A 27,420-nucleotide genomic window follows, 5' to 3' on the forward strand; every position below is an offset into this window, starting at 1 on the left:
CAAAAACACAGAAAGAACGGGACCTTTAAAAGTGCCAAAGACATTTTTCTTCTCCCTGTGCTGTAATGCAGAAAAAAATATTCATCCTTTTATCCCTGAATATTAACTATCAAAGGGTGGCTTTAAAAGTGACTTTTACAAAATGGCTTTTCTAAAAAGTGACTGTTAGCTAAGCTCCTGAATTTCTAAAATTGCGTTCGAAACACAGATACATACTGACAAGGACAAAATAACAATTTCAGCTGTTCGCTTTACAATCGCAGGTATAAAATAAACCCAACTATCATAGTGTCTGCCTGCATGTGTTAGACTGGAAACAAGCTGCTCTTTGGGCTAAACACGAATAAAATTGCTAGAGGATCAAACGTCTTGTTTCTGCCCTGTAACCACGCGAAGCACTCAATGAGCACTTAAAGAATGACAACCTTTATCTCTCTTTCTCTGTTATATAGACCCAGTAGAATCACCGCCCACTGTGTAAGATGCACATGTGTCTTGTGTTGGTCTTCATCATTTACTCAAAGTCTCACAAATAATTTGCCTTTGTGTTACTGTGCATCTCTAGAGCAATGTGTGGGTGTGTGATTGTGTTTTTGTTGTGTTTATGCCTGGGGGGAGATACTGTATATCAGCCCCCTACTCAGTACTGTAAGTGCACTGCAACATGAGAAAAGCCATATGAAAGCTGATGAAAACATGCTGATGTTTATGTGATGGAAACATTCATCATACTGATTCAGACTGTCACAGATTTGATGTTACTACAGCGATTCTTCAGTAATGAAAGCATGATAGAATTTGGTTTGTCTATTTAACTATTCAGTGCTTTTGAATTATTTAATTCAATTCAATTTTATTTATATAGCGCTTTTCACAATTTTGTAATTGTATCAAAGCATCTTTACATTAACAGAAGCAGTGAAAAGCACAGAAAATCGACAGATAGCACAACTAATACACAATAGCACAAGCAGCTAAATTTGCTGGGGCTATAAATCAACATTAAAGCGAATGTATTACTAATGTAACGTATAGAAGTTAAGCCCAAGAAGGCTGCCTCCCCGGGTTGAAAAACCCCCTAGGAGAAAAAAACACGGATAAAAAAAGTCCTAGGAGGGAAAAACCCTAGGGATATATATATATATATATATATATATATATATATATATATATATATATATATATATATATATATATATATATATATTAGGGCTGTCAATAGATAAAAAAAATTAATCTAGATTAATCGCATGATTTCATGAGTTAACTGCGATTAATCGCACATTTTTATCCATTCTAAATTTACCCTAATTTAACACTTTTCAGGTTTTTAATATTCTAATCATATATACATATATAGATGCTTTATGCAAATGTATGTTAACAACAGCCTGTTTACATTTTAACAGAATCACCAGCCATTGTTTTGTATATGAATTTTCCTTTCAGAAGATTTTTCTTTCTCCATTTTTGTTTGCTGCTGCATCATTTGTGACCTGTGCTGGCAAGTTGAGTCGGAATTAGCAAATTTAAAAAAAAAATAGTTGTTCATATTTTGACATTATCTATTAAAACATAGAACAATGCATGATTTGTTGAAATATAACAAAATATGACAGAACTACACGTGTTTGAAGTTGAAAGAGTCAAATTATCACAAACATTTCCACATCCATACATTATATTACCACATCAATACCTTAAAATCACTGGTAAAACTAATAGATTTAGCACACACAAAGCAAAAACATTATCAATGTATGTTCAACTTTTTTTCCTTTTGTTTGATTGACATTGAGACAGACTGCTTAAAATCTAAGTGATCTAATATAATGTTACACATCAGATAGTTTTACCCAACAGTTAACCAAACATTTACTTAAAACATAACAGATTATAGAGCCTACCTGCGTGAATTCTTATCAAAACAGATATTTGTAAAACTGTAATTTTGTGTAGATGTCTATATATCCGGGTCGCGCACTCGCGCGTCTGTGTGCACGCGCTTCAGATATCAGTCAGTCAGCGTGAGGGGATCGCTTTTGAGTCTTGTCGCTCTTAATAACTCTTTAACATTAATCAGGTACCGAACTTTATCTCTCTTAATGACTCTTTTAACATCAAGCAAGTCCTGCAGTCTATTTTCTAAGTGATGCATAAAAGCGAAACCAAAATGAATTGAGACGCATTTTTGTATTATATTAAGCATTAGGAGGACGGTAACGTTACACCTCAGACGTATAAATAAAGATCATATCAGATGTCCAACGAGCATTTAGAGCATTGGATTTGGTAGACGATTTGCTTAATGTTCTTATTTCTATGAAAACCTTTTACTCATTTAGAGAGAGTCACATTTGTCTGCGTCTCTGTTCATTCAACTATGGGCTGGACCAAGGGTCAAACAGAAATTGCGCGTTGCGTTAATCTCCGTTAATAAAATTAGTGGCGTTAAAATGAATTTGCGTTTTGACAGCCCTAATATATATATATATATATATATATATAGATATATAGATATATGTATAGATATATAGATATTTATTCATTGATTCATGTTTATTTCTTTTGTTATTAAGTTAAAGTGTCAATGTTAAGAGAATATCAAATAGATATCGTAAATCTAGATTTTTTACATTTTCTAAAAAAATTGTGAATATGCTTATCTAGACAAAATTCAGTGATGGTTGCTATGGTGTTCTGAGTGGTTGCTAGTGACTAGCTACTGCATTTGGTCTACACGTTTTAGTATTTTGCTAAAGAGGGGGTGCTAAGGGCTTTTAGCTTGTTGCTAAGGCAGTTTAGATGGCATGGTGGATGGCAGTCTACAGTAGATAGATAGATAGCTGGTAAAAGTCAAAAGACCTCACTTATATAATATTCCGATTCATAAATATGTATGGGCTTGTTTTTTTTCTTTCAATGTAAGTCCAAGGAGAAATCATAGGTCTTGCAATATATATGGAAAAGTAATAGCAGACCTCTCCACAGCAAGTCATGCAATTTAAGGTCTCATTCATAGCTGTAGCACAAATTGTAAAGAGAATAATGTTTAAACGCCACATATAAGCAACAGTAATAATGGTGTAGTTTAAAGGGGACATATCATGAAAATCTGACTTTTCCATGTATACGTGCTATTATTGCTTGTATCAACCTAGAAAACATGAAAAATAAAACCCAGTAACTTGGTAAACCTTTCTCTGCAAGCATGTGAAAAAAGGTTATTGAAATTTGGCTCCCCTTGTGACGTCAGAAGGGGATAATACCATCCCTTAAACTGCACTGTCCAACCACGGCACTGCCATTTAGTGCAGAGTTCAGCTCATTTGCATTTAAAAGGGCACACCCAAAAACGGCACATTTTTGCTCACACCTACAAAGTGGCAATTTTAACATGCTATAATAAATTATCCTTATGATATTTTGAGCTAAAACTTCACATACGTACTCTAGAGACACCAAAGATTTATCTGACATCTTTAAAAAGTCTTGCGAAATGTCCCCTTTATTGTAGTTTTGTTTCTTACCAAACTCTCGGCACCCAGAATCCCGGTTTCTTCTCTCCCGGCCTGAGCTTTAGGTTCAGGTTCTTTGAGATGCTCACATTGATTCTGAAAATACCATGGCAGTCGTCCTAAAAAAGCCAATAAAGCACAAACTTTCAGTACAGTATAGAAAATGGCTCTCCACGCAGCTTGAGAAAGTGCAATAATTGCCTATTACCTTACTGGTGACTGTAGGATCGTTACATTTGGCGAGTTTGCCCGCGAAGAGTTGCACCCCAAAGGTTGCAAACACCAGCATTAGTGTCAGGAGAAGAATAGAGACCTGTTTAAGAAATCAATACTTCAGTCTAAAGCAAAATGGCTTTCCCACAAAATCTAGTCAGTGTATTGTTCTCATATACAGTAACGCTATTATACGCTCAGAGAAAAGTACCCAGAGGGAGCAGAGGTGTAATAAAGAAAGTCCAGTGTCTTCTGGAAAAATACTGCTGAGTAAATGCATAAAGCAGAACTTCTTACTGTGTACAGTACATATTATAAAAACTATGCAAACTTTTCATGCAAGATCTTAAAAAGATAAAATTTTTTATCTGTATGGGCAGTGCATCTACTATATTAGACCCAGTAGCAACCCTGCAACCATCTTTTGACACATAAAGAGGCCTTTTTGCCAGACTAAATGTCAGGGAAACAAAATAATTGACAGTAATGTATGATATGACCCTTTTAGAGATAAGTGTCGTAAAAGTTTAACTAAGGATTTATAATCAAACTGCCTAACATCTCTGGAGTCCTTAAACTGACTTGGAGATAGGAAAGTGTGCTCACCAGGAAGATCTCTTTAAAACCCTTGAGGACTTCCCGAACCACCTTCCTCATCTGGGGCACCAGTTTAAAGATGCGCAGCGGACGTAGACAACGCAGCATCATGAGGAGCTGGGCACCAGATTCAGGTGGTACATTGTTTGGCAGCCAGCATAGAAAGATCAGACTGACCTACAGCACGGGCAGGAAGATTAGTTTAAAGGGCAAAGCTCTTCATTAATCCCTAATATTGAAAATGATAACAAACACCACACAAATAAAGTGGTATTATTAATAATATTACTAAAAACTGCAATTCGGTACTTTTGCACCTGTACTTTTGTCTTGTTTTCAGCAAAAATATCAAAAACTCTTAAATTAAGATGTATTTTCTTGATGAGCATAATGACCTAGGAAAATAAGTCTAGTTTTTAGACAAAAAAATTATAAAAATTAAGCAAATTTGTGCTCAAAACAAACAAAAAAATCTGCCAATGGAATAAGAAAAATTTTCATGAAATAAGTGTTTCTTATTCCATTGGCAGACCACTTGCCCGCTCTAAGCACCAATTCACTTAAAGGTTATTTTTGGTCTATTAACTTAGACTTAACTAGATTATTGCAGTGCAAAAGTACTGAATTGCAGTTTTTAGTAATATTATTAATAATACCACTTTATATGGTTTGTTATTATTGTCAATATTAGGGATTAATGAAGAGCTTTGCCCTTTAATACATCTTAATTTAAGAATTTTAAGATACTTTTACTGAAAACAAGACTAAAATACAAAGTATTATTGCAGTGCAAAAGTACTGAATTGCAGTTTTTAGTAATATTATTAATAATACCACTTTATTTGTGTGGTGTTTGTCATTATTGTCAATATTAGGGATTAATAAAGAGCTTTGCCCTTTAATACATCTTAATTTAAGAATTTTAAGATATTTTTACTGAAAACAAGACAAAAATATGAAGTATTTCTCTAACATGTGGTGTTCCTCAGGGATCTATTTTAGCTCCTATCCTTTTTACATTATATATGCTCCCATTAGGATCCATTTTTAGGAAACATGGGTTGTCATTTCATTGCTATGCAGATGACACCCAAGTTTATTTACCCCTTAAACGTAATACTGATGGCTTGGAAACACTTAGGGTTTGCTTATCTGAAGTGAAAGACTGGTTATCATTAAACTTCCTAAATTTTAATGAAAATAAAACTGAAACAATAGTTTTTGGTGCTAGAAACTCCCCTAATCAAATAACATTAGGTAATTTAACTATACCTGCAAAGCCTTGGGTCAAGAACCTGGGCTTTGTTTTTGATGATGGCTTAAAATTTAATAAGCAAATAAACACAGTGGTTAAATCATGTTTCTTCCAGTTACGTCTTTTAGCTAAAGTTAAACCTGTTCTATCTTTTAATAATTTTGAAAGATTAATTCATGCATTTTTAACATCAAGACTTGATTATTGTAACTCACTGTATTTTGGGATAAGTCAAACAGCATTCTCCCGATTACAGACTGTACACAATGCGGCGGCAAGACTTCTGACAGGAACAAAAAAACGAGACCATATTACTCCTGTACTACGCTCTCTGCACTGGTTACCTGTACGGTACCGGGTTGATTTTAAAATTCTCCTCTTAGTATTTAAATCTCTTAATGGTATGGCCCCTCCTTATCTCTCCGATTTGTTGACTGAACACTATCCAGTCATGTCTCTTCGGTCAGCCAATCAGAGACTGCTACGTATTCCGAAAACAAAACTGAAAAATAAGGGAGATCGTGCTTTCTCGATAGCTGCCCCCAGACTGTGGAATGCGTTGCCTGTTAGTATCCGCTTTTCTCCTTCCATATCGGTTTTTAAGGTTAGGTTGAAAACTCACCTTTTTGGATTAGCATATGGTCCAGGATGAAATATGTTGTATCTTTATCTTGTGTTTGTATGGTGTTTTACAGTTGTGATTCTTTTTTTTATCTATTATGTATAATTTTTAGAGTTTTTATTGATGTGAAGCACACTGGTCAACTAGTGTTGTATGTAGTAGTGCTATACAAATAAAGTGACATTGACATTGACAGTGACAAGTATTATTGTAGTGCAAAAGTACCGAACTGCAGTCTTAAGTAATATTATTAATAATACCACTTTATTTGTGTGGTGTTTGTCATTATTGTCAATATTAGGGATTAATGAAGAACTTTGCCCTTTAATACATCTTAATTTAAGAATTTTTAGATATCTTTATAAGTATTATTGCAGTGCAAAAGTACTGAATTACAGTTTTTAGTAAAATTATTAATAATACAACTTTATTTGTGTGGTGTTTGTTATTATTGTCAATATTAAAAATTAATGAAGAGCTCTCCCCTTTAATACATCTTAATTTAAGAATTTTTAGATATCTTAAATTAAAGTTACAGATTGCAGCTTTAAAGATTACTGATTCAAAGATTAGTGATGAAATAACCAGCTTGATGAAGGTTGGCCACTAACACTGAAATAACAGAATGATTATCATGTCTAGGTTGGCCAATGCTGTCAAATGATTATTCAAAAGGGTTCAACTATAATAAAATAAATGTTTATATCAATCATTCACAGTCATATTAATCCATATTTTGTAAACTAACACTTACTTTATTGTTATTTGGGAACTGGCAAAAGCAGAGATATTAGCATACTGTTTCAGTTTGTCGTCGCATGCTACATTACTGTAGATTAAATTTTGTTTGTTTTTATAAACAAATAGATGGGCTGAAATTACTTTCTAAGTTTTGTATTTTGAGACATCTGCTTATAATGTGGATGACGTGTTTGTATACTAGGACACCCACTTTTTAGATTTAGTTTAATTCAGACAATGTTTGTCTGGGAAGTGTATAATTGTTTTGAAATGAGTAAACAGCATGAATTTTTTGAGAGCAGCTAATTGAAATGCAACACTGTTCTGGGTCATTAAAAAGCTATTCTCAGAAGTATATTCAAAGCCCTATTAGAAGAGTGCGTGATCAGACAGAAGATACGCTGGGGTTCGCATGCATCGTAAAGTGAGCTGAGAACAGAGCATTACCAAGTAGATGAAGATGTCCATGACGCCACCAAAGTCTCGGATGACTGCAGTGGGGGTGAAGAACAGACCATCTGCCATGATCTTCAGGTTAAGCTCAATGCTCATGAAGATGACAAAGACAAACTCGCCAATCTGCAGGCAACAGGGATTTCAATGTACAACAGAAACTGCATTACTTCAATAGAGCAACAAGAGGACGTGTTTTACAATGATTTTGCTATAGGTGATAGTGCCTGAAGCCTGGCTTTGAGTAGCTGACCATAGTTCTGCTATTTGTCATAACCTTTCCTTTGTCGGCAATTCAGAGAAGGTTTTAAGGTAAAATCAGGACACACAACGGAAGCCAGGATACAATCAGAAGTAGCCTTGCACTTAAAACATCCTTATCAGGCAAACTAGGGACATCCTGGATTGTCTGAAGTGCAGAATTAATCAGCGGTGTAGAAAGACAGAAGACTTTCAAGAGCGTCTGTTCAATCAGCTCCATCTTTCCATCTTAAATGACAGTATATCTTTGAAACAGAGACACCGTAATAACATTCACTTTCAAAGTCAAATCAAATGAACTCCAAAATGCTTTATGCTTCCCAAGTACTGAGAAACCACTTGAGATTACGATCAAATGTGCTCAAAGGGACAAAATCAGTCAGTGGCGATAAAAAGAGCTAGGATGCAACAAAAATGAGACGTGATGACCAGTGTTTGGTTAAGAGATAAGTAACATTCACAAGAAAAAAGTTAGTTAGGCATGTAAATGAGTTAACAGAAGCGTTAAAGTACCTGCAGGGTAGGTACATGCATGACCCTAGTAAAAGGGGACTCAAACATCATGGAAATACAAGAGCAGATGGTGACCACGATCATCACCCAGTCCAGATAGGTGACCAATCCCAGCAAATCACTGAAGAACACACAGACATACACACGTGCTAGGTTTAGTGTAGGCTGACTGCGCAAAAACTGTTTTCTATATTTCGTTTTAAATTCAATTTGAAGACTTGGAAGAAGCAAGAAGTCTTACATAACTTAATTTTGGATATCTTTGCATGCAACAGAATCTTTCTGGGACACTGCAGCCTGTCTTTCAGGCCAAAACCAATTTAACAAGTTACAAAACCTAACCTAGGAAAAAACAATTCCTGTACTTCTAAAAATAGGAAATTATATTTTGCATACAGAAAATTATGCATTCTTAAATTCTTAAGGACATGCAGTAAGCACATTTTCCTCAAATTCCCATCACTGTAATGTATTATATCTACCAGTTAGGGCTGCACAATAAATCGCATCGCGATTGTCATCACTTGCTTTCAGATGAAGGGGCATTTACTACACAAAGCCGTAGTTCTAGGTTAAGGGCCCTATAATTTCCGCGATCGCGGAATTGGCAAATTAACACGCAATCTAGTTTTAATGCAGAATTTCGCAGAATTTTACATATCTTGAATAAAATTCTGTTTTTGTGTGGGAGAAGAACATATGTCTGGGGGAAATGCAGACCGGGGGAAGCAAATCTGGGCGACACACCCCCTCCCGTCATTTAAAGGTGCAATTTGTAAGATATTTGCAGTAAAATGTCCAAAAACCACTAGGCCAGTGTTATATATTTTGTCCAGCTGATTACTATCAATATCTGTAATGTTTTCAACTACTTGTAAATCGTGAGAAAATTTCTATTCAAAACATTGACACGGGGCAGTGCAGTCTCCTGTCAATGACGTTAATATCCATGTGACCCTTTGTCACCGCCTTTACTGACGTAACCCACATGACAACACTGGTCGAGCTCGAAAAAATAAAATGGCGGCCAAGGAAGCGGCTGGAGCACAAATTTAGTGTAAATAAACATATATTTTCACATTTTAATTGCATTTCTAGCGAGAAATTAGTATTGTAGTTTTCAATATGTGATAAGTTATCACAAAGGCGCTCTCTGTTCATATTTCAAACACGCTGCCTTTGAAGTGTGTCGGAAAGCCTTTCACTGGGCGGCCTTCAGGCCTCTGAGGCTGAAGTCATTTCCTCATGAGGCAGCGAGGCCACAAGTCCTCACAGTCCTCACAGTCTTGAGGTTTCGGACGCAGCCAGTGTCGTGGACAATGCGGAACTATGCGCTTGCTTATGGACTTATGGATAACTCTTTACCGTCTGCCGCTGGTTGTGTCAGCTCCTGTTAGCGTACGGGCCAACCAAACGACCCAAGAAGAGTTTGGAACAAAACGAGAGAGGATCGATTTGTTGTTGCATTATCTGGATGGAGAGAGCTTCACAACAACATTTAACTAGACCGAGATTCTGATCCTGCTAGTGTTTTACGCGATGGGTGAGTTGTTTTGATTCGTAACATTTCAAAAAACTTATGCTATTATATTGATCACAACATTACTGTAATCAGCGCGTCTTCCCGCAGACGATATGCACATCAAAGGTATTGTGAGATTCTGATCCTGCTTGTGTTTTACGCGATGGGTGAGTTGTTTTGATTCGTAACCCTTCAAAAAACGTATGCTATTATATTGATCACAACATTAGTGTGTAGATTGTAATCAGCGCGTCTTCCCGCGGACGATATGCACATCAAAGGTATTGTACAGCAATATAAATGGTCATTTTAAGACACTTCACAATAAGATTTGTACTCTCAATACATTATGTGAAAAATCATTGTAGATTGTAAGTTGAAAACTTAATTCTGTGCTGTGTTAACCATCAAATTTGGACTAATGCTGTAATATCTATGACTGAAAATTTCGTTTTGAACATCACATATAAACTTACATAATGAAATAAACGATGTCATCAAACGCAACATTTATAAGATTTGATTACCTTATCCATCAACGTGATTTCTCTGATTCATAGCCATCAGCGGTTGAGTTAAAGACTACAAATCCCATAATTCCACGCTGCTTCAGAGCGTCAGTAAACAACATCATTGTTGTTGTTTGATCTGGCGCCATCCATCGGCGAAAATAATACAAACTGTATCTTTAAGACCCCCTCCAAAACACTTAACCATGGCGAAGCGGCTCTCCACAACTCTGCTTTCGTTAGTGAAAAAATTAAGAAATTTGAAGCTAAGCACTCAGTTCCGAGCAGTTCCCATGTGACTTATGTGACCGGAGAACTGTTATTTTGTAAGTTTGTCAACATTCCGTTGACTGGGAGCGCAAAGATACATGCACTCTCTCATCCACGTCTCTCTCACTGCACCACTCTCACGTGCGCGCGCTCTCACATCTGTCCGAAGTCCGAACACTAAGTAATAATCCTGTGTATGTTTGTAAAGTTATATGCATTTCAAGCGATTGTGTTTAAAATATGGATTGTGTTCCGCTGGACCAATGTGTTTAAGGCACTTCTGAAGGCACCACTGCATTGACATGTGTAGCCTTCTGCAACAAAACAAAATAAAACAATGCATTGAATTAAGTAAAATGTTTGTGTGTGTGTGTGTGTGTGTGTGTGTGTGTGTGTGTGTGTGTGTGTGTGTGTGTGTGTGTACCTGGTAATTATCACGTTGTGGGGACCAATTGGAAACCAGAATGTTTGTGTGTGTATAAATGCATGTTTTTGTCATTAAGTAATCGTGTTATCGACTAGTTATAAAATGGATTTTATAGGGCCCTATAGGTTGACCATACATGCCATTTCCCTGGACACATCATGTCCACCGGAAGTCGCTTTGTCAACCGCATACGTCATCGAGGTACTCACATTTCGTTAAAAAAAACAAAAGATTTATTTTTCTTAAGATATAAAATCATTGTACTTTTATTCTTACACAGGGCCGAGGTTAAGGGGGGGCATTCGCGGGCCGTGCCCCCCCAAACAGGTTGTTGTGCTCCCCTACACAGATTTTAATAAATATAATATATATCAAGAATAGTTAAAATAAATTAAACATTAAATGTTTCATGACTTTTAATGTAATCAAATGAGGAAAATATAGTTAATAAATGTTTTCTTTAATTAAAATAGACCAGTTTCACTGATTGGTTGTATTGCGGCGTCTCATGCGTCTTTAGCATATTTGTGACTTGATACTAGCAACGTGTTTTTTCGCTGCATTTTATGGATCGTGTAAAATACGGATATTAGAACATTTAGAACGAACCAGCACCGCCTGCTCCGGCTCAAACTCGGAGATTAGAGGTCGATGTGGAATTTTCAAATCTACAGGATACTGTTTTAAGGAAGTTTAATGTTCGTACACGCCAGCTTCAGCTTATTTAAAGGTAAGTTAGTGTTGTTTTAATTTACGTAAGCTTAAATGTGAAGTGTGGCTATAGACCGTTAACAGCATTACGCCGTGATTATGGTAAAACGGCTTTTAGGACGCAGTGTGCGCTGCGCTATGAAACCCATTCATTTCAATGGCTTGCGCCGCGCGAGGGCGGTTTGTTGTTGCGTCGAGTAGTTTAACTTTTGCGCATAGTTTGTGATCTTCTGCACTTTATACGGGAAATGAGCTGACAGTCTGTACCAGTTGTGTGATTGTGTGCTTGCACTGTATTTGTTGTTTTAATGCCTTGTTTTTGCAAGTTATTGTTGCTAATTGCGTGCCCCCCGTTGGAAGCCACGTGCCCCCGTTAGTTATGGTCTGGCGCCGGCTCTGTTCTTACATTCAATGTAGCAGTTGCTTTTCTAAAATAAAAGCTGAAATATTAAACCTCGATGAGGCATACAGTCGACCAATGCAACCTCCAGAGGGCGCCCCCGAAATCCTGGCCAGGATGTGTTCAGGGAAAATGGCACCATTTATTATAGCAGGCGATAGATTTATGATAATTAATGCGATATTGCCCCAATTGTCAGTGAACTATGGCTTTGCTCAGTAAATCCCCTTTCGCATGAAAGCAGTTGATGGTGATGTACTACTAATCAAGGAACTTGCTTTATGTCAGGATGCGCAATTACAATTGCATGCGATTTATCGTCAAAATAATACACTGTATTACAGTGTAAATCAAGCTATCATATTAAAAATTTACAACTAAACATTTACGACTTACTATAATTGATGGTATTTTGTGCTCTTCACTGCACCTGTAATGGGATCCGTTTTTGACCTACAGTATTCATAAAAAGCCCATTAACAAATAGTGTCAGGCAAATGGAACAGCATTAGAATTATAACACACACACACACATAACAGCTTGTGATACAACATGACGTTTTTCCAGTGATAATGTTATAAAGATAGATTAGTTATCTCATTGACACAAATGAAAATGTTAATGATACTGAAATATGACTTTTTTTTTGCATATGCTTTAGTCTTACGCATTGAAACGAGCCCGCACAATCATTCTGCAAAAGTTTCGGAAGCGATGCTCTCTGCCAACGATGAAGAGAGGCTTGTCAAAGTATGGGTGGTTTTCGCGGAGTTCCTCCTCTTGGACTTTTCTGCAGAGGTACAAAATAAACTTCACCGACACAGTAATAAATCATCCAGAAATTTCATCTGCTGCAAACGCTGCTCGGCAATATTGCTTCGCATAAAGTCCACTCTAGATATATCCTACAAAAATAAAGTGCAAACAAAAAGAAATCTTGCCCCCACAGAAAGAACCTTCTTAGCTCAGTAAGCATAAATGAAAATCAACCAACATCAGTAAGATGTGACTGCTCTTTTACGGTCTTTTTATGCCCTATGACCATGGTACTGTAAATGAACACAGCTGACCTAAAAAAAAAAAGGTTTTCCGCTGTGTACCTGACAACAAAATACTGTTGTCAGGTACAGATAGCATCACTAAAAATATTCTGCAGTTAGGAGACCCCACTATTGTACCATAAGCACATACAGTTTGATTTGAAGATAAGATCTGTTTGACAGACTGTATGCAAGTGTTTGGTGGGTACCGCTTCATCTCAGCCTGTTCCTTTTTCTCTTGGATCATCTTGATTTCACTGTCCTCCCGCTGGGCATTACGGTAGCGGACCGTGCTGGAGTGCTGCAGAGTTCACATGCATTTCAGATACAGTATCACATATAGTCACAGATAGCGCTCTTCTGTCACTTGTATTGCTTAGTGAGATGTGTATTTGTGTGTACTCACATCCTGAGTGAGCGTTTCCAGGGATTTCCCTCTGCTGATTCTCTGGCTGGTAGAGCCGTGTCTGAGGGACCTGTGCCAAAAACAGCAGGCTTGTATTGCACCCTCTCAAGAAATATCCATCTGCCCGGCTATAGTCTTCTTTGTCTGTCTTCCTATTATCTACTACTGTAAACTATATCTATCATTTCTTCCATCTGTTGGTGTCTGTCTGCTTGTCTGTAGTTTATTCCATCTCTGTTTGTCTGTCCTACTATATTTATTTATTTTTCCTGTCTGTATGTATGTTTATAGTTTATTTTGCCTGTCTGTATGTCTGTTAATAGTTGAATTGTTTGTCTGTCCACTATATCAATCTACTGTATAGTTAATTTTGCTTGTCTGTCTGTCTCTCTACAGTTTATTTTGCCTCTATTATCTGTCTGTCTATCTGTCTGTCCGCCTGCTTACTGTATCTTATCTATAACTGATTTTGACCATCTGTATTTCAATGTACAGTACAGTTCATTTTGCCTAAAAGTCTGTCCACCTGTTTATCTATCCATTGTTCATTCTGCTTCTCTGTCTGTCGGTTTACCTGTAGTTAATTCACCTCTCTGTCTGTGTGTCTATCAAATGCTACTTTAAAGGAATTGTCTACTCATTTTCAATATTAAACTATGTTATTACCTTAACTAAGAAGAGTTGATACATCCCTCCATCATCTGTGTGCGTGCACGTAAGCGCTGGAGCGTGCTGCGACACTTCGATATCATTTAGCTTAGCCCCATTCATTCAATGGTACCAATCAGAGATAAAGTTAGAAGTGACCAAACACATCAACGTTTTTCCTATTTAAGACGAGTAGTTATACGAGCAAGTTTGGTGGTACAAAATAAAACGTAGCGCTTTTCTAAGCGGATTTAAAAGAGGAGCTACATTTTATGGCGTAATAGCACTTATGGGAGTACTTCGACTCGGCGCAGTAACACCCTCCCTCTCCCATTATGAGAGTGAGAAGGGGAGCGGACTTTTCAGGCGAGTCAAAGTACTCCCAAAAGTGCTATTACGCCATAAAATATAGTTCCTCTTTTAAATCCGCTTAGAAAAGCGCTACGTTTTTTTTTTAACTAACAATTCTTAGTTAAGGTAATAACATAGTTTTCTATTGAAAATGAGTAGACTATTCCTTTAACAAATACATAATAAAGAGATGATGGGAATGTGAACGTGTTTTAATGTGTTCTCCTCACCGTCTTTCCTGGCGGATGTGATGTTGTACACTGAGGATGGATCTCTCTTTTGTTGGCTGACCCTCAAAGGAGCCACTTAGCATCCGCTGTCTGGTGCAGGCTCTGGAAACGCACACAGATAGATAACAACTAGGTCAACACCAAATAAATAAATTACAGCTTAGAGTATTGTTTATTTAAATGCAAGCACTATGCATTTGATTATGGCAAAGGTCTGTGAAAGGTGGGCTTGATTCACTTTTTTTAAATTAAAGATAGCACAAATTCGAAATGTACCTCATATTTAAGCAATATCTCTGAGAACGACTTATTGAGACACACGGAAAGTGTTTAAAAACAGTGTTTGTGCCCGTGGATGTGTGTGACCATCCACTCTGGGGGCAGCTTTTCCCAGTCAGAGATATGAGTGACCATATGGCTTACGTGTTTAAAGAAGCCTCCCTCACTAATTGTAATGACCAGTATGTGGGGCGGAATGATAGAAGTGGTGAAACGTTACTTTTATGTTATCAGTACAATATTGCACGGCTGGGAATGGCTCTTAGCCAATTAGATTCGAGAACCTGAATGTTGTATACATTTTCTTCATATCATTGTGTGGGAATTTTCAGTGCATGTTATAAGAAATGAAAACATAACTGTCATCATAACAGTCATCAAAATGCAATACTTAATGTTATCTACTGCTCCGTTTCCCTAAGCAAAGCTGAACAAAATATGGATCTATACCCATTCATTACAGATGAATCAGTTTCATGTTAGCATAGGACTATGTGATGTGATATGATATGTACTCATCAGTTAACACCCATGAAGTTATGCTGCTATTGACTGTTATGTACCCTGTTGTACTTCCAAGACAGCAGATGGCTGTTATTAGCCTACTCTGTGTTGTGCAGGTGGATGTAATTCTGAGGAACAGGCAAACCACGGGGAGGAAACTAATTAATCCTTTTTTAGAGTGGTCAAATGTGATCCGTGGTGCACTGACACACCAGGGTAACAGTGAAGATTAGACAGTAGGATGGAATTAACCTCCCATAGCAAATATGATCTTATCACCAAAATTTGAAAATTTAATTTTCATTATTTACTTATCCTCATGCCATCCCAGATGTACAGTTCCTTCTTCAGTGTTATTAACATGCTACCATATCTGAATGTACCATGCTAATCAGGGGTGTGTTTCAGGAACAACGACGTAACTCGGTGTTGAACCAACATAGTACGATGCATAGTTGGAGAAACGAACTACCTTGTCACGACTGTTTCCCGAAAACATAGTTACTTTCTTGCACATCCGTCGTTTGAACCATTTTTTTATTCAGAAATGTCATATATGAAGCACAAGTAGCATATATAACACAAACAATACACCCTAAGTCTACATTTGTTGTTTGAACCATATTGTTTTAACAACATAGTTGATGATGTCACATGGGAGGTGAAGTACTAATTAATCTGTGCAAATCGATTTAATGTCACATTATTGTTGAAAATAACATATATTGCATCGGAAGACTGATTTTGTTATCTTATCTGTTGTTTTTTCAAGATATTCAATTCACGCGCAAGTTCCCTCTTACGTCACTCCTCCCAGGGATTCCACAGGGTCTTAAAGCTCGTAGGGTTGCGTACATGCACAGTTTTCAAATGCAGCACTTTAATTCTGTTTACAAACTCAAAGACCTAAAATAAAATTGTAATATATTTAGAATGATGGATAGACTCTAATACTTATTTTTTGCTTATTTTGTTCAAAAGCACGATCAACGTAAGTCTACATATTATAATAGGAACTAGGAACTGTGCTTCTAACGACAGGCGAAGAGCTGTCGTTCCAACGACACAACTTTGCAATGCAGTTTGCGAATGTCCGCTGGAACGATGTTTTCGGGAAACACCCGCATCGGTGAACTATGCTGAAACGATGAAACTTGCGGCCGTAGTTGGCTAACGATGCTGTGTGTTGCCACTGATGTGCTGTTCACTAAATAAGCTCAAAATATTGCTTCCTCACAAACTTATCATTTTACAATATTAACCCAAGGAGTTACTATTTTAATGATGAATGTATGTGCTTTTTGGAGCTTTGCCATGCTGAGCCCCATTTAAGATAACATGACCACATTTAACAACCAATCATTCAACCCATATGATAGATTACTAAAGATTTACAAAATTTTACTACATTACAATTTGCTGTAAATCTCAGATATGGTGTATAAACTCATTCAAAAACTGCAGCCAGAAGAAGCAATATATCATTTTAATTGTGAAAAAGGAGTATTAGGTGCCAAAAGCATTGGCTCTTGTTTGTTTTGTGATTGATGCATGATTGCATTAGCTTGAAATGTAAAAATGTTATTGTGAGTTGTAATACTTTCATACTGTTGTTTATTAAATACCATAAATGTTTATGAAACCATTTCTAATTTTACAAATGCAGAAAATTACATGTATACCTTGAAACGTAAACACAGGTTGTAATAAGCTGCTGGCCACTAGAGGGTGCTTATCCCTAACACGTAATGTGGCATTCACACCAGACGCAGAAGAGGCGGCAAGCGCGAGTGATTTACATGTTAAGTCAATGCAAAGACACAGATGGCACGGTGCAAATGGGCCAAAACGCGCGATAGACGCGGTGTGAATGGGCCGGAACGCGCGATAGACGCCGTGTGAATGGGCCGGAACGCGCGATAGGCGCAGTGTGAATGGGCCGGAACGCGTGATAGGCGCAGTGCGAATGAGGCGAAATGCGCGATAGGCGCACTGTGGAGCGCGAAAGGCACGTTCTGCGCGAATTAAGTGTTGCCGCGGGAAACACGCAATTTGAAAAATCTGAACTTTGGTGGATATTCGCGCCGTGTTACTCAATAATGAGCTTGCTCTAGTAGTCACGTGCTTACAGGGAGCAAGCGGAGTCGCAAAACCCCTTACAATGACACAATTGTTCATGTGAATGTCTCGAATGGCTAGAATGGCGAATGGCGACTGGTGTGAACGCCACATTACTGTACGTCGTAATAAGCTGCTTGAACAAATGAACTATGTGGTCATTATTTTTCATACACAGGGGTAATTCAAAGTGCTTTACAAGAAAATACAAAAAAGTCTCGCCTTCTTTAATATTGTTAAGTTCATTTTCATGCCTGTTTACCATTTACATTTATGCATCTGGCAAATGCTTTTATCAAAGTACATTACAAGGTATAGATTTTTTATCAGTATGTGGTTCCCTAGATTTAAACCCATGACACAATGCTCTACCGCTTAACTATGCAGAAGCAAAACAACCAATGTTTAAAGGTTTCATTATAGATAAAATGTAACTGGTGATGCTGGCACTGTGAGACAGTTCAGCCATTCAGATCTGACTGTCTGTTTACACACCACATCAGTAATGATCTACGCCTGCTTTGAAAAATCCCGCTGCTCACTACCGCCTCTCTATTGTCCATTAATTGCAGAGTCATGTACCAGAACACAGCTAATGACAATTTTAGCTTCTACAGAACATGTCGCCCTTATTTATGGCCACTCAAAGTGATGAGTGGCTGGTTGATAAGATGTGTGCGCGTGCAGACAGCCGGATGCCCCAGACGGCACAGACAACGTGGGATGGCTACTGAACAGCCGTCTGGCTGCTCATCAGGAAGGGGTGGGCTAGCTGAGGTGTACGTGCTCGCATGTGCGCGTGTAACACGACGGAGGTGTGGAAGGCGTCTACGTGCTCTGAAAACTAACCATGGAGACGCTGTAGAAGCAAAGTGTGGTGGCAACCCTGCCGGGTTTTTTAAATATTAATTTGTTCGTTCACGCTCACAGGTGACCCACTAAGGATACAGCGACGCCATTATCTGCTCTGACTGCTGGGTTGGCTGGGTGACAAAGAGGCTTAGGAAATGGAGTCGAAAGCAAAACACATCGTACAGGAATGTGTCACTCTGTGCCAAGGGCTGCTAGAAAACATGGCAATGCACTGCTTTAAAACATAGAGCATCAAAATGCATTTATTTCTAAAGTCAGTGAATGTAAAAAATGTATTAACAGCACATTTGTACTTGACTCTCTGCAATACTTGAGTGGTCAGTCGTGGCATTATAGCAGTCGTGCAATTTTGTAAAATGTCTGCAAAACCGTATGCTTGTATTTTAGTTGCAAAGTAGCAAAATCATTCAATGAAACTGAATTATTACATCTTCATCTTACCGCAGAATTTTATTGACGGTGGTTTCCTTTTCCATGAGGTTACGGGCTCGGATGCTAAATATTGACTTTCGCAGCTGGGGAAAAACAGAGGTTTATGCAGCAAGCCACACAGATCAATGCGTAGTGTAAGTCATATGCATATATTTACAAATCATTATGTCGACAAAGCTTAATTTGATATCAGTAAACAAATTTAGTGCAAGTCTTATTGTGTGGAAAACAGATGTGTTTCATTTCAGAGCGTTCACAAGGTTATTGTTTGCTCCCTGTGTGTATTGAGGGGGCAGACCGTGGGAGTGGTTTAGTGTGCTACCTTCTGATCTATGTATTTATTGTCCTCGATGGCAGACCTCTTGGAATGGTCGCAAGATGAGGACGATGCCGAGGGAAGGCGTCGGAAGAGACAGCTGGGGTCCTGCTGCTGCCGGTCGATGAACTGCTTCATGAAGCTCTCTCTGTGACACACGCCCACAGACACACACACATAACAATATAGACACACATCAACATATGATTTTAGTGAATTATAGAGGATGAGGTACAAGCCATTCAGTGTAAGGAATTATAAAGGATTTTCGTGAACTTTGATTCAAAGCTGTATTGAATAAACTAACAATATGCTATATTTTATCACTTTCTGAAACAATTGTTTAATTGTTTTAAAGCAGCTTTACATTAGTAAATGCAGGAGAAAACACAGAAAAATCGATGGACAACATAAGCAGTGAGGTACAGCGGCCAAGATGAAACCACACTAGCGAGCGTAGTAATAATGTAGCGTATAGAAGAGGGTGCTAAGTTAAGCCAATGTCAGCTGACTCCCTAGGGGTTGAAAAAAACTCCTAGGAGAAAAAACCTCCCAAATACAAATTACCCCTGCTGATTAAAATTACCCTACAGAAAATTCTAATGGTTTCCATTAAAATACTAATAGGAACCATTAGCTTTTACCATTAAAACCACTGCACTGTAGTGTGTTTTGGGTCATATTCCATTAGAACCAATACATAGAACCAATACATACCATTAGAGACCAACAAAAACCAATACAATGTAGTGTGTTTTGGGCCATATTCCAATGAAATTCCCAATAAAACCAACAGAATTTCTGTGATGGTGTCTGTTGTTTTTTGTAGCAGGGACATGTCTACACAAGCTATGCAATGAAATTCAACATTAAGGATTGGGGTTAGAAGAACCTTCTACATCTAATCATACTACACTGTTTTTATATACATAGTAAAATTTGTCGGATGTCATGGGAAATATGGGCAGGGAGTGGTTTGTCAATATAAGATATTTGCCTTTGTCCATTTGTGCTTTCCAGATGAGTATCAGTCACATATCTCAACGTGGTATAGTATGAATTCACCAGACTTAAAGCAAAATAGTGTCGCATTTGCAGTCTGAGGCATTCACAAGTCAGTGAAATGAAAAGTCTAGTGTGACGGCCCTTAAGTATGAGCAAAATGTAGTCGTGATAATTGGCTTTGTTGGCCACTTTGTACACCATATATAAAATAAATAGTAAAGTGTACTTTGTATACGAGTAATGCGGTTTGTTAAAGAGCAACTATGGTCCGATTCACGATTTTAAATTTGGTATGTAAGTGTGTATTAGTACATGTTATCGATATGCAAAAGGTACAAACCCCAAGGTAAACGATGACGTGAGTTATCATTTCCAAAGTAAATCTCTTTTCTTGGACTACAACAAACACACAGATTGTAGTAGGGGTGCACCGAAATTTTGGTCGGCGAAAATTTCGGCCGAAAATGGCATTATCGGTTTCGGGCCGAAATAAAAAATCCAGCCGAAAATGTAAACCGAAAATGAATGTCAACCGCTCCCCTCCCATCCGTGCGCTTGGGTTTCACTCACGTTGATCAGTCGTCTCCCACCCATCCCCTTCGTGCTCAAGCAGGTTTCACTCACGGTCTAGCTGTTTGCACGCGTCTGCAAAGATTAAGAATGTCTTGATGTGTAAACTTTAGAGAGAGTCGCGCTATGTGTCTCATACTGCAATCCATTAACATACATTTGGCGAATAAAGCAATGAAACACAACGTAATGTTTTTATGTGGAGCGACTGTTGCGCTGTTTGGGATTCACCCTCGGTCTCTGTATGTGCACGCGTTTAAGTGCCCTCCGTAGTGCACATACGAGAGAAACGCGTTAAAAAAACAAGCAAACATAAAATCTCGCTGTTATTGACAGGGCACATATAAACAAAATAATCTCCACAGTATTCTTTTTCTAATAAAAACATTTGTTTATGTCTTAAGTGTATGTATAGATTACAGTCAGATTAACCTACTTCAGTCTGTGTCATTAATGTTGATCAAACAACCCATTACAATGAGACAAATAGCTCTAAAAATAATAATATATTTAATTAATTGTGATATGATTCATTTAATTTGATTTCTGTACCTAATGCTAATTTCAGACCTTATAAATGTACAACTTTGTTCTCTTTTATAAATGTTTGCAATTTCTTTATTGTTTATTAGATTTTTCCCACCCGCTTTTTGCTGATCCGAAAAATAATCTGATCTAAAATACATCAAAAACTGTAATGTGATCCGAATTGTGAGTTTTTTTATCCGTCACACACCCCTAGTAAAGTTAGTACACAGTGATAGCCATAAATGCAATTGTACTAATAATTGGCATAATAATTTATTTCGATGTTTCTGTTTCGGTTTTTCGGCCTTGGTTTCCGGTTTCGGCCAAGAATTTTCATTTCGGTGCATCTCTAGATTGTAGGTAACAGTTTAATTCCTAGGCCTGTTGACGTGGACACAACGGTCAATATCATAATCCCTCCTGCTTTGACTAACAACCTGTAAGTTATTTCCTGTCAGCATTGCATTGTGAGCGAATCTTTCAAACATGGTAAGGAGCGTCACATTTCCTGTTGGCGTCAGATGTATTCAGGCCAATCACAACGTACATATTAGCTGGCCAATCAGGGACACAGAGCTTTTCAGATCGATGAGTTTTGTACAAAACAAAATGTTTGAGGAAGGCAGGATATCTGGAGCTACAAAAATATACGGTATGTGGAAAATAATGTGTTTTTAACCATAAACCACACAAACGCATTGAATTATACCAAATACACACAAAAAACGTTTTTTTTTTTAATTAAGTAGGTGCCCTTTAAGATACAGATGTTCAGGGCATCCAGTACCTGATTTTGGGTACAGTGAAGTCTGATGGCAGCTTGGAGATTTTCACCATTTGTGGTCGATTGGGGAACTTTTCAAAGATCCGTAATCGCAGAGGAAGTTTCTCTTTAGTGTCAGCGTTAGCCTCACTTTGTTTCAGCTGTGGAGAGAAGCCAAACAAACAACAAACTCACGTAAACACACAAAAATCAAACGTTTGGTGGACGGCCTAAAACGGACAGAAATTTCTATCTGTGCTTGTTTTCTCGCACCCCTTTTGATAACTGGCCTTCACTATTCAACTAGAATTCAAATGCATAGACGCAGTACTTTAAATTCAGTTCCTCACTCTTGATGGGAAAGAGAGGAAGGGGTTAGCTGCACGGTGCACTGCCCTGAATTAATGTGGCCCTTTGAGGCTTAACTGACTTCATGTGTCATAACCTTTTATCTTTCCCCATGTCCATCATGCAACATAAAGGCCTCAGGTGATTAGGCCGGTTCACGCTGGTGGATCGCTTCTTGTTCTCCTGAAAGAACAGATGCATAATTCAAAGAGACTAACACAAACCTGAGATGAAAGATAGATTCGTAGTCTGTAAACATTGCTATTAATATACACACACAGTCTCCACAGTAATGCACAATTGCAATAATCTTGAATGTGTGCTTTAGGGATGTTATTAACTTTTCTAGAGAAAATTGTAAATCTGTCATGGTTTACTGATGAAACAGGCTGTTGTTTTGCTACGCTGTCCAAAGATGGCAGTAGCACACAATCTCAACACAGCCTACCATCTGTTATAACACCATTGTGTGTTAGGAAAACAAACCAAAATGAGGACAGGAAGTCATTTCTATAAATGTATTCTCAGAATCAGGCGGGCAAAACCGGTCAAACAAACAGAAACATTGCGATTACAAGAGAGCAATTAATTCAATTTAATTACATATGAAAAAACGAATTGAAATTCGTTGGCTGCAGGCTTCTGTCTGGACGCCTGCAGATAAATATGATTTCTGATTAGAAGTGAGAAACGCCAAAATTAGGTTCTCTGATGATTGCTTATCATTGGAAACAAGCCGGACAAACGGGAGCCTTCAGGAAATAAGCACCATTTTGTAAAGAGAAATGCTAATAACATCATTGCATTGCATTGTATTGTTGTATTATGACTCATCTGTTTTTATTCATCGCTGGAATCGGCCATAAAATCAGCCACTATACAGTTCTTTCATAGAGCGTTCAGAGAGTTGCAGACAGCAGGTCGTGTTCAGAAGCGTTACTGAAGTGATGTTGTGTGAGTGTTGATGAGAGCCTGTGGTGAGGAAGATGCCGTCTGAGCTTTGGGCAAATGCGCTCAACCTGCTCCATCAGCAGCCGTGGGGAAAACAGTGATCAGGCTGGAAAGTCCTTCTTAACAAAGTTGCAGAATGTGCAACAGCATCAAGAGACTATCTCAGCAACAGCTTTGTTTTAACTCTCATCTCTTGCTGTAAAGGGTTGTTGAGAGGTGAAATACCAGCATACAGTGTATAATATATGAAGGCTGGACAATATATTAAATATTGGATATTATAAAGATTATACCGAATATTGTGAATATCAATTATTGTTAAAAATTTGGATTTATTTGCCAACGATCACAACAATAAGCAACTTCACTCCCCCTTTACATCTCACAAGTATCTAATCATCCGTGTATATATACATATATATTATGTTTTAATCCCCATAAAATTGTTAAAAATCTTACATATTATATAATATATCATCTATAGAATCAGCTATGTTTGGCTCTCTCCCAAGGGGTTTTTCCCCTCCTAGGACTTTTCTCCCACAGGGTTTTTCTCCTAGGGTTTTTTCAACCCCTGGGGAGTCTGCTGACATTGGCTTAACTCAGCTCCCTCTTACATAGGTTATATTTTTACTATGCTCGCTAGTATGGTAAATCTTAACCTCCTGTTTATGATTTTTCTGTGTTTTTTCCTGCATCTATTAATGTGAAGCTGCTTTGAAACAATGAAACAATTGTGAAAAGCGCTATATAAATAAAATTGAATTGAATTGAGTATGGCAAAACATATTTAATCATGATCAATATGGTGACAGAGGTGTGGAAGAAACCACTAATTTGTCCCCAAAAGACAGCACAATCTGTAATTTGGTTTCATTTTTACAAAACAGATCTTAAACAAAAAATCATAGTTTGCAAAACGTGCAAGACCACAACAAAGTGCACTTCATCACCTCAAACAGCATTTTCATTTGTCTACTTAATAAAAAGCAATGCTTTGACCAAAACACTTTCTTTATTCTAGATACAAAAATATTACAGAAATACTACATTAAAATGACAACTCTTTTCACCCCTATCTGTTAGACTTATATGACTGAGCATCCTGAGACATGCAAAACCAAAAGCATTTAGTTATTGAATACACACACTTTGAGACTGTCCAACAGCTTAGACATAATTTGAAAAGCGAAAGTGACGTAAAGGCCAATGTATGGTAATCCATCCTTAGAATGTGACCCAGGGAGCAACTGGGGGAAAGGTGCCTTGCTAAAGGGCACCTTGGTCGTTGCCTGCTGGTATTAGTAATTAAACAGCCGACCTTCTAGAACAAAAGCAAAAAATATTTAAAAAAAATCGATCAATTACTGTCAAAATTTTAACAGATATTGAGATATCACATTTTACGCATATCGCACCAGCCCTGAAGAAACGCTTTTGTTTACAGCAAAATACAGTTTATTGTTATTTTTTTTTTGTATTACTAGCATAATGTTCCTTAAGCTTTTAACTCTTTCTGCGCCAGCATTTTTCATGATTTTCACAAAAGTTTAATGCCTTCCTTCATCTTTAAATATACGTACAGTATATACATACAAAATATCAAATGAAAGAACAGCCCAGGTTTCTTTAAAAAAACAAAACATTTTGAGCAAAAAGTAGATATACTGTATTTTTTTAAAGGACTTTTGATAGAGTAAGAACTCTGTGTATGTTTTATGGATCTCTCTGAATCTGATCTCTTTCATGTGAGGCTTTGCTTTAAGTTTTATTTGTTGCGGATAATATTCGATATTAACCTGGTGGATAATCGTGGTATTGCGGATTGCCGGAAAAATTTGTCATTGTTAGGGAAGCATTTTCTCTTAAAATGATGTGAAAATCATTCTGCCTACTCATTCACATAAAACAATTTATTGATTTAGAAATTGTAAGAGACTTTTTTATTTAGAGGGGCCGTATGTGAGAAGGATTGATTGACAGCTCAGGAAACAAAAGACTTGCATAATGAGCTGCATAATGAGCCTTTAGGCAGGAATGTGAGAGGGAACTACATGAAGAATGTGAGGATAAATGTATACATGTTTGTTTGTGGTTTATTAAGAAGTTGACATAAAAACATTTTGATAAAAACATAGTTTTTTTTCTCTTTAAACTCCTTTTAAACATTGCAAACTGTTATGATGTGTACGTGTCATGCAGATTCAGAAAATGTGCATGACACGATGTCGCGCTAGCCAAAGAGCACGATTGGCTTGGCGAACAACTATGAATTCGTGCCAGGCGTGCACACGATATTTGCCTCAACCGTGTTTTCCGTGCGAATCTGACACTTTCCATGACACGTCGCATAAGCCAATCAGTGAAGAGCATGTTTGGATTGACACATTCAGTTCAGTATCAGAAAATAGAGGAGAGTTATTGTAGCTGTCTGCGGGCATGTCTCTGGATGGTGCTGTGAACCCAGACACAATGGCGTTTGGCTTTCTGGTGTATTTAGGACTTCCACAACAGGTACAGAGCAGCAGTAGTATTTGTCTCCATAATAAAAAAACACTCAGAATGAAATGTTGTCGACAATGACACTCCTCGTTGTGTAATGTTTTTATTTGCGCGTGTGAGGTGAACGAAACATTTCAATCTTGTGAGTAATCTAGAGTGAGGAACGCAATGCGAATATTCACCTTGCTTTTGGTGTGTACACAGCATAACATAAATAACTTTATCTTCAATTCGTTTCTTTTTTAGGCTCACTATCAAAAACAACAGCTCACAATGAATTTTCATGGGTCTCAATATAATTTTCATGGTTGTCCATGCTGCTTTATGCTTTTTGATGCCAGTCTAGCTGTTGGACAAGCATAGCTATGATGTTCACCTGTAAAATGTACAGCAGCTAATGAAACTGGTTGGTCAATAGGGGTTTTAAAGGGGTCATATTCAGTTTTTTTTAAGATGTAAAAATAAGTATTTGTTGTCCCCAAAGTGCAAATGTGCAGTTTTAGCTTTAAATACCTCACAGATTATTTATTATAACATGTTAAAGGGCCCATGGCATGAAAATCTGACTTTTCCATGTTTAAGTGCTATGATTGGTTCCCCAGTGCTTCTATCAACCTAGAAAATGTGAAAAAGATCAACCAAGTAACTTAGTTTTGGTAAACCATTCTCTACAAGCACATGAAAAAATAGGTAGTTGAAATGTGGCTCTCCTAATGATGTCATAAGGAGCTCTTATTATAATAATGCCACCCCTTAATCTGCACTATCCAACCACAGCACCATTTAGTGCAGAGAAAAGCACAATTGAGTTTTAATTGCAACAAACCACCATCATTGTGATCAGTGTTTGAATTTCATCAGCTCATTTTGCATTTTAAAGGACAGCCAAAACGCCACATTTTTGCACACACCTACAAAGTGGCAATTTTAACATGCTATAATAAAGTATATGGTATTTTGTGCTAAAACTTTACATATGTGCTCTGGGGACACCAAAGACTTATTTGACATCTTAAAAAAGTCCTTTAAACTGACACTTGGTAGGTCCAAGCAAAAATGCGCCGTTTCAGGGTGTGTCTTTTAAAATACAAACGAGCTGATGAAATGCAAACACCGATCACAATGATGGTGGTTGGTTGAAATTGAAACTCAACTGGGCTGTCAATTATCTTTTCTCTCTTTCTCTCTCTTTCTCTCTGCACTAAATTGCAGTGTCGTGGTAGGATAGTGCAGATTAAGGGGTGGTATTATTGTAATTGGCCTTGCTACCTACGTCACAAACAGGCAAAATCAACCTTATTTTTGCAGAGAATGGTTTACCAAAATAAAGTTATGGGTTTTCCTTTTTTACATTTCTAGGTTGATCGAAGCACTGGGGACCCACTTAAACATGGAAAAAGTCAGATTTTCACATGACCCCTTAAAGTGAAACATGGTGAGGAGCACGCTCTGTTTTAACTTTCTTAGTTATGCAAAACAAAAAAATGCGTTATTCATATTTCCCAGTGCTGTAATCTGGTGTGCACCGAAGCAAAACTGGATA

General features: G+C 37.6%; 1 protein-coding gene across 3 annotated transcripts in view; it reads right to left on the reverse strand.

Moving 5' to 3' along the window:
- The window catches only part of nalcn (sodium leak channel, non-selective), a 117,014-nt gene that overhangs the window by 14,708 nt on the left and 74,886 nt on the right, over positions 1–27,420 (reverse strand). For all 3 annotated transcript variants that reach the window (XM_055216123.2, XM_055216122.2, XM_055216121.2), the window contains 13 exons: positions 22,101–22,237; positions 19,217–19,358; positions 18,904–18,977; positions 14,689–14,790; positions 13,460–13,529; positions 13,263–13,354; positions 12,681–12,803; positions 12,409–12,465; positions 8,174–8,294; positions 7,394–7,525; positions 4,338–4,505; positions 3,727–3,831; positions 3,531–3,637 (listed from right to left, as the gene is read on the reverse strand). In XM_055216123.2, coding sequence (XP_055072098.1) covers positions 3,531–3,637; positions 3,727–3,831; positions 4,338–4,505; positions 7,394–7,525; positions 8,174–8,294; positions 12,409–12,465; positions 12,681–12,803; positions 13,263–13,354; positions 13,460–13,529; positions 14,689–14,790; positions 18,904–18,977; positions 19,217–19,358; positions 22,101–22,237 — 1,430 coding nt within the window. The remainder of the gene's footprint in view (positions 1–3,530; positions 3,638–3,726; positions 3,832–4,337; positions 4,506–7,393; positions 7,526–8,173; positions 8,295–12,408; positions 12,466–12,680; positions 12,804–13,262; positions 13,355–13,459; positions 13,530–14,688; positions 14,791–18,903; positions 18,978–19,216; positions 19,359–22,100; positions 22,238–27,420) is intronic.

Source organism: Misgurnus anguillicaudatus, chromosome 17 (assembly GCF_027580225.2).
Source record: "Misgurnus anguillicaudatus chromosome 17, ASM2758022v2, whole genome shotgun sequence".
NCBI lineage: Eukaryota > Metazoa > Chordata > Actinopteri > Cypriniformes > Cobitidae > Misgurnus > Misgurnus anguillicaudatus.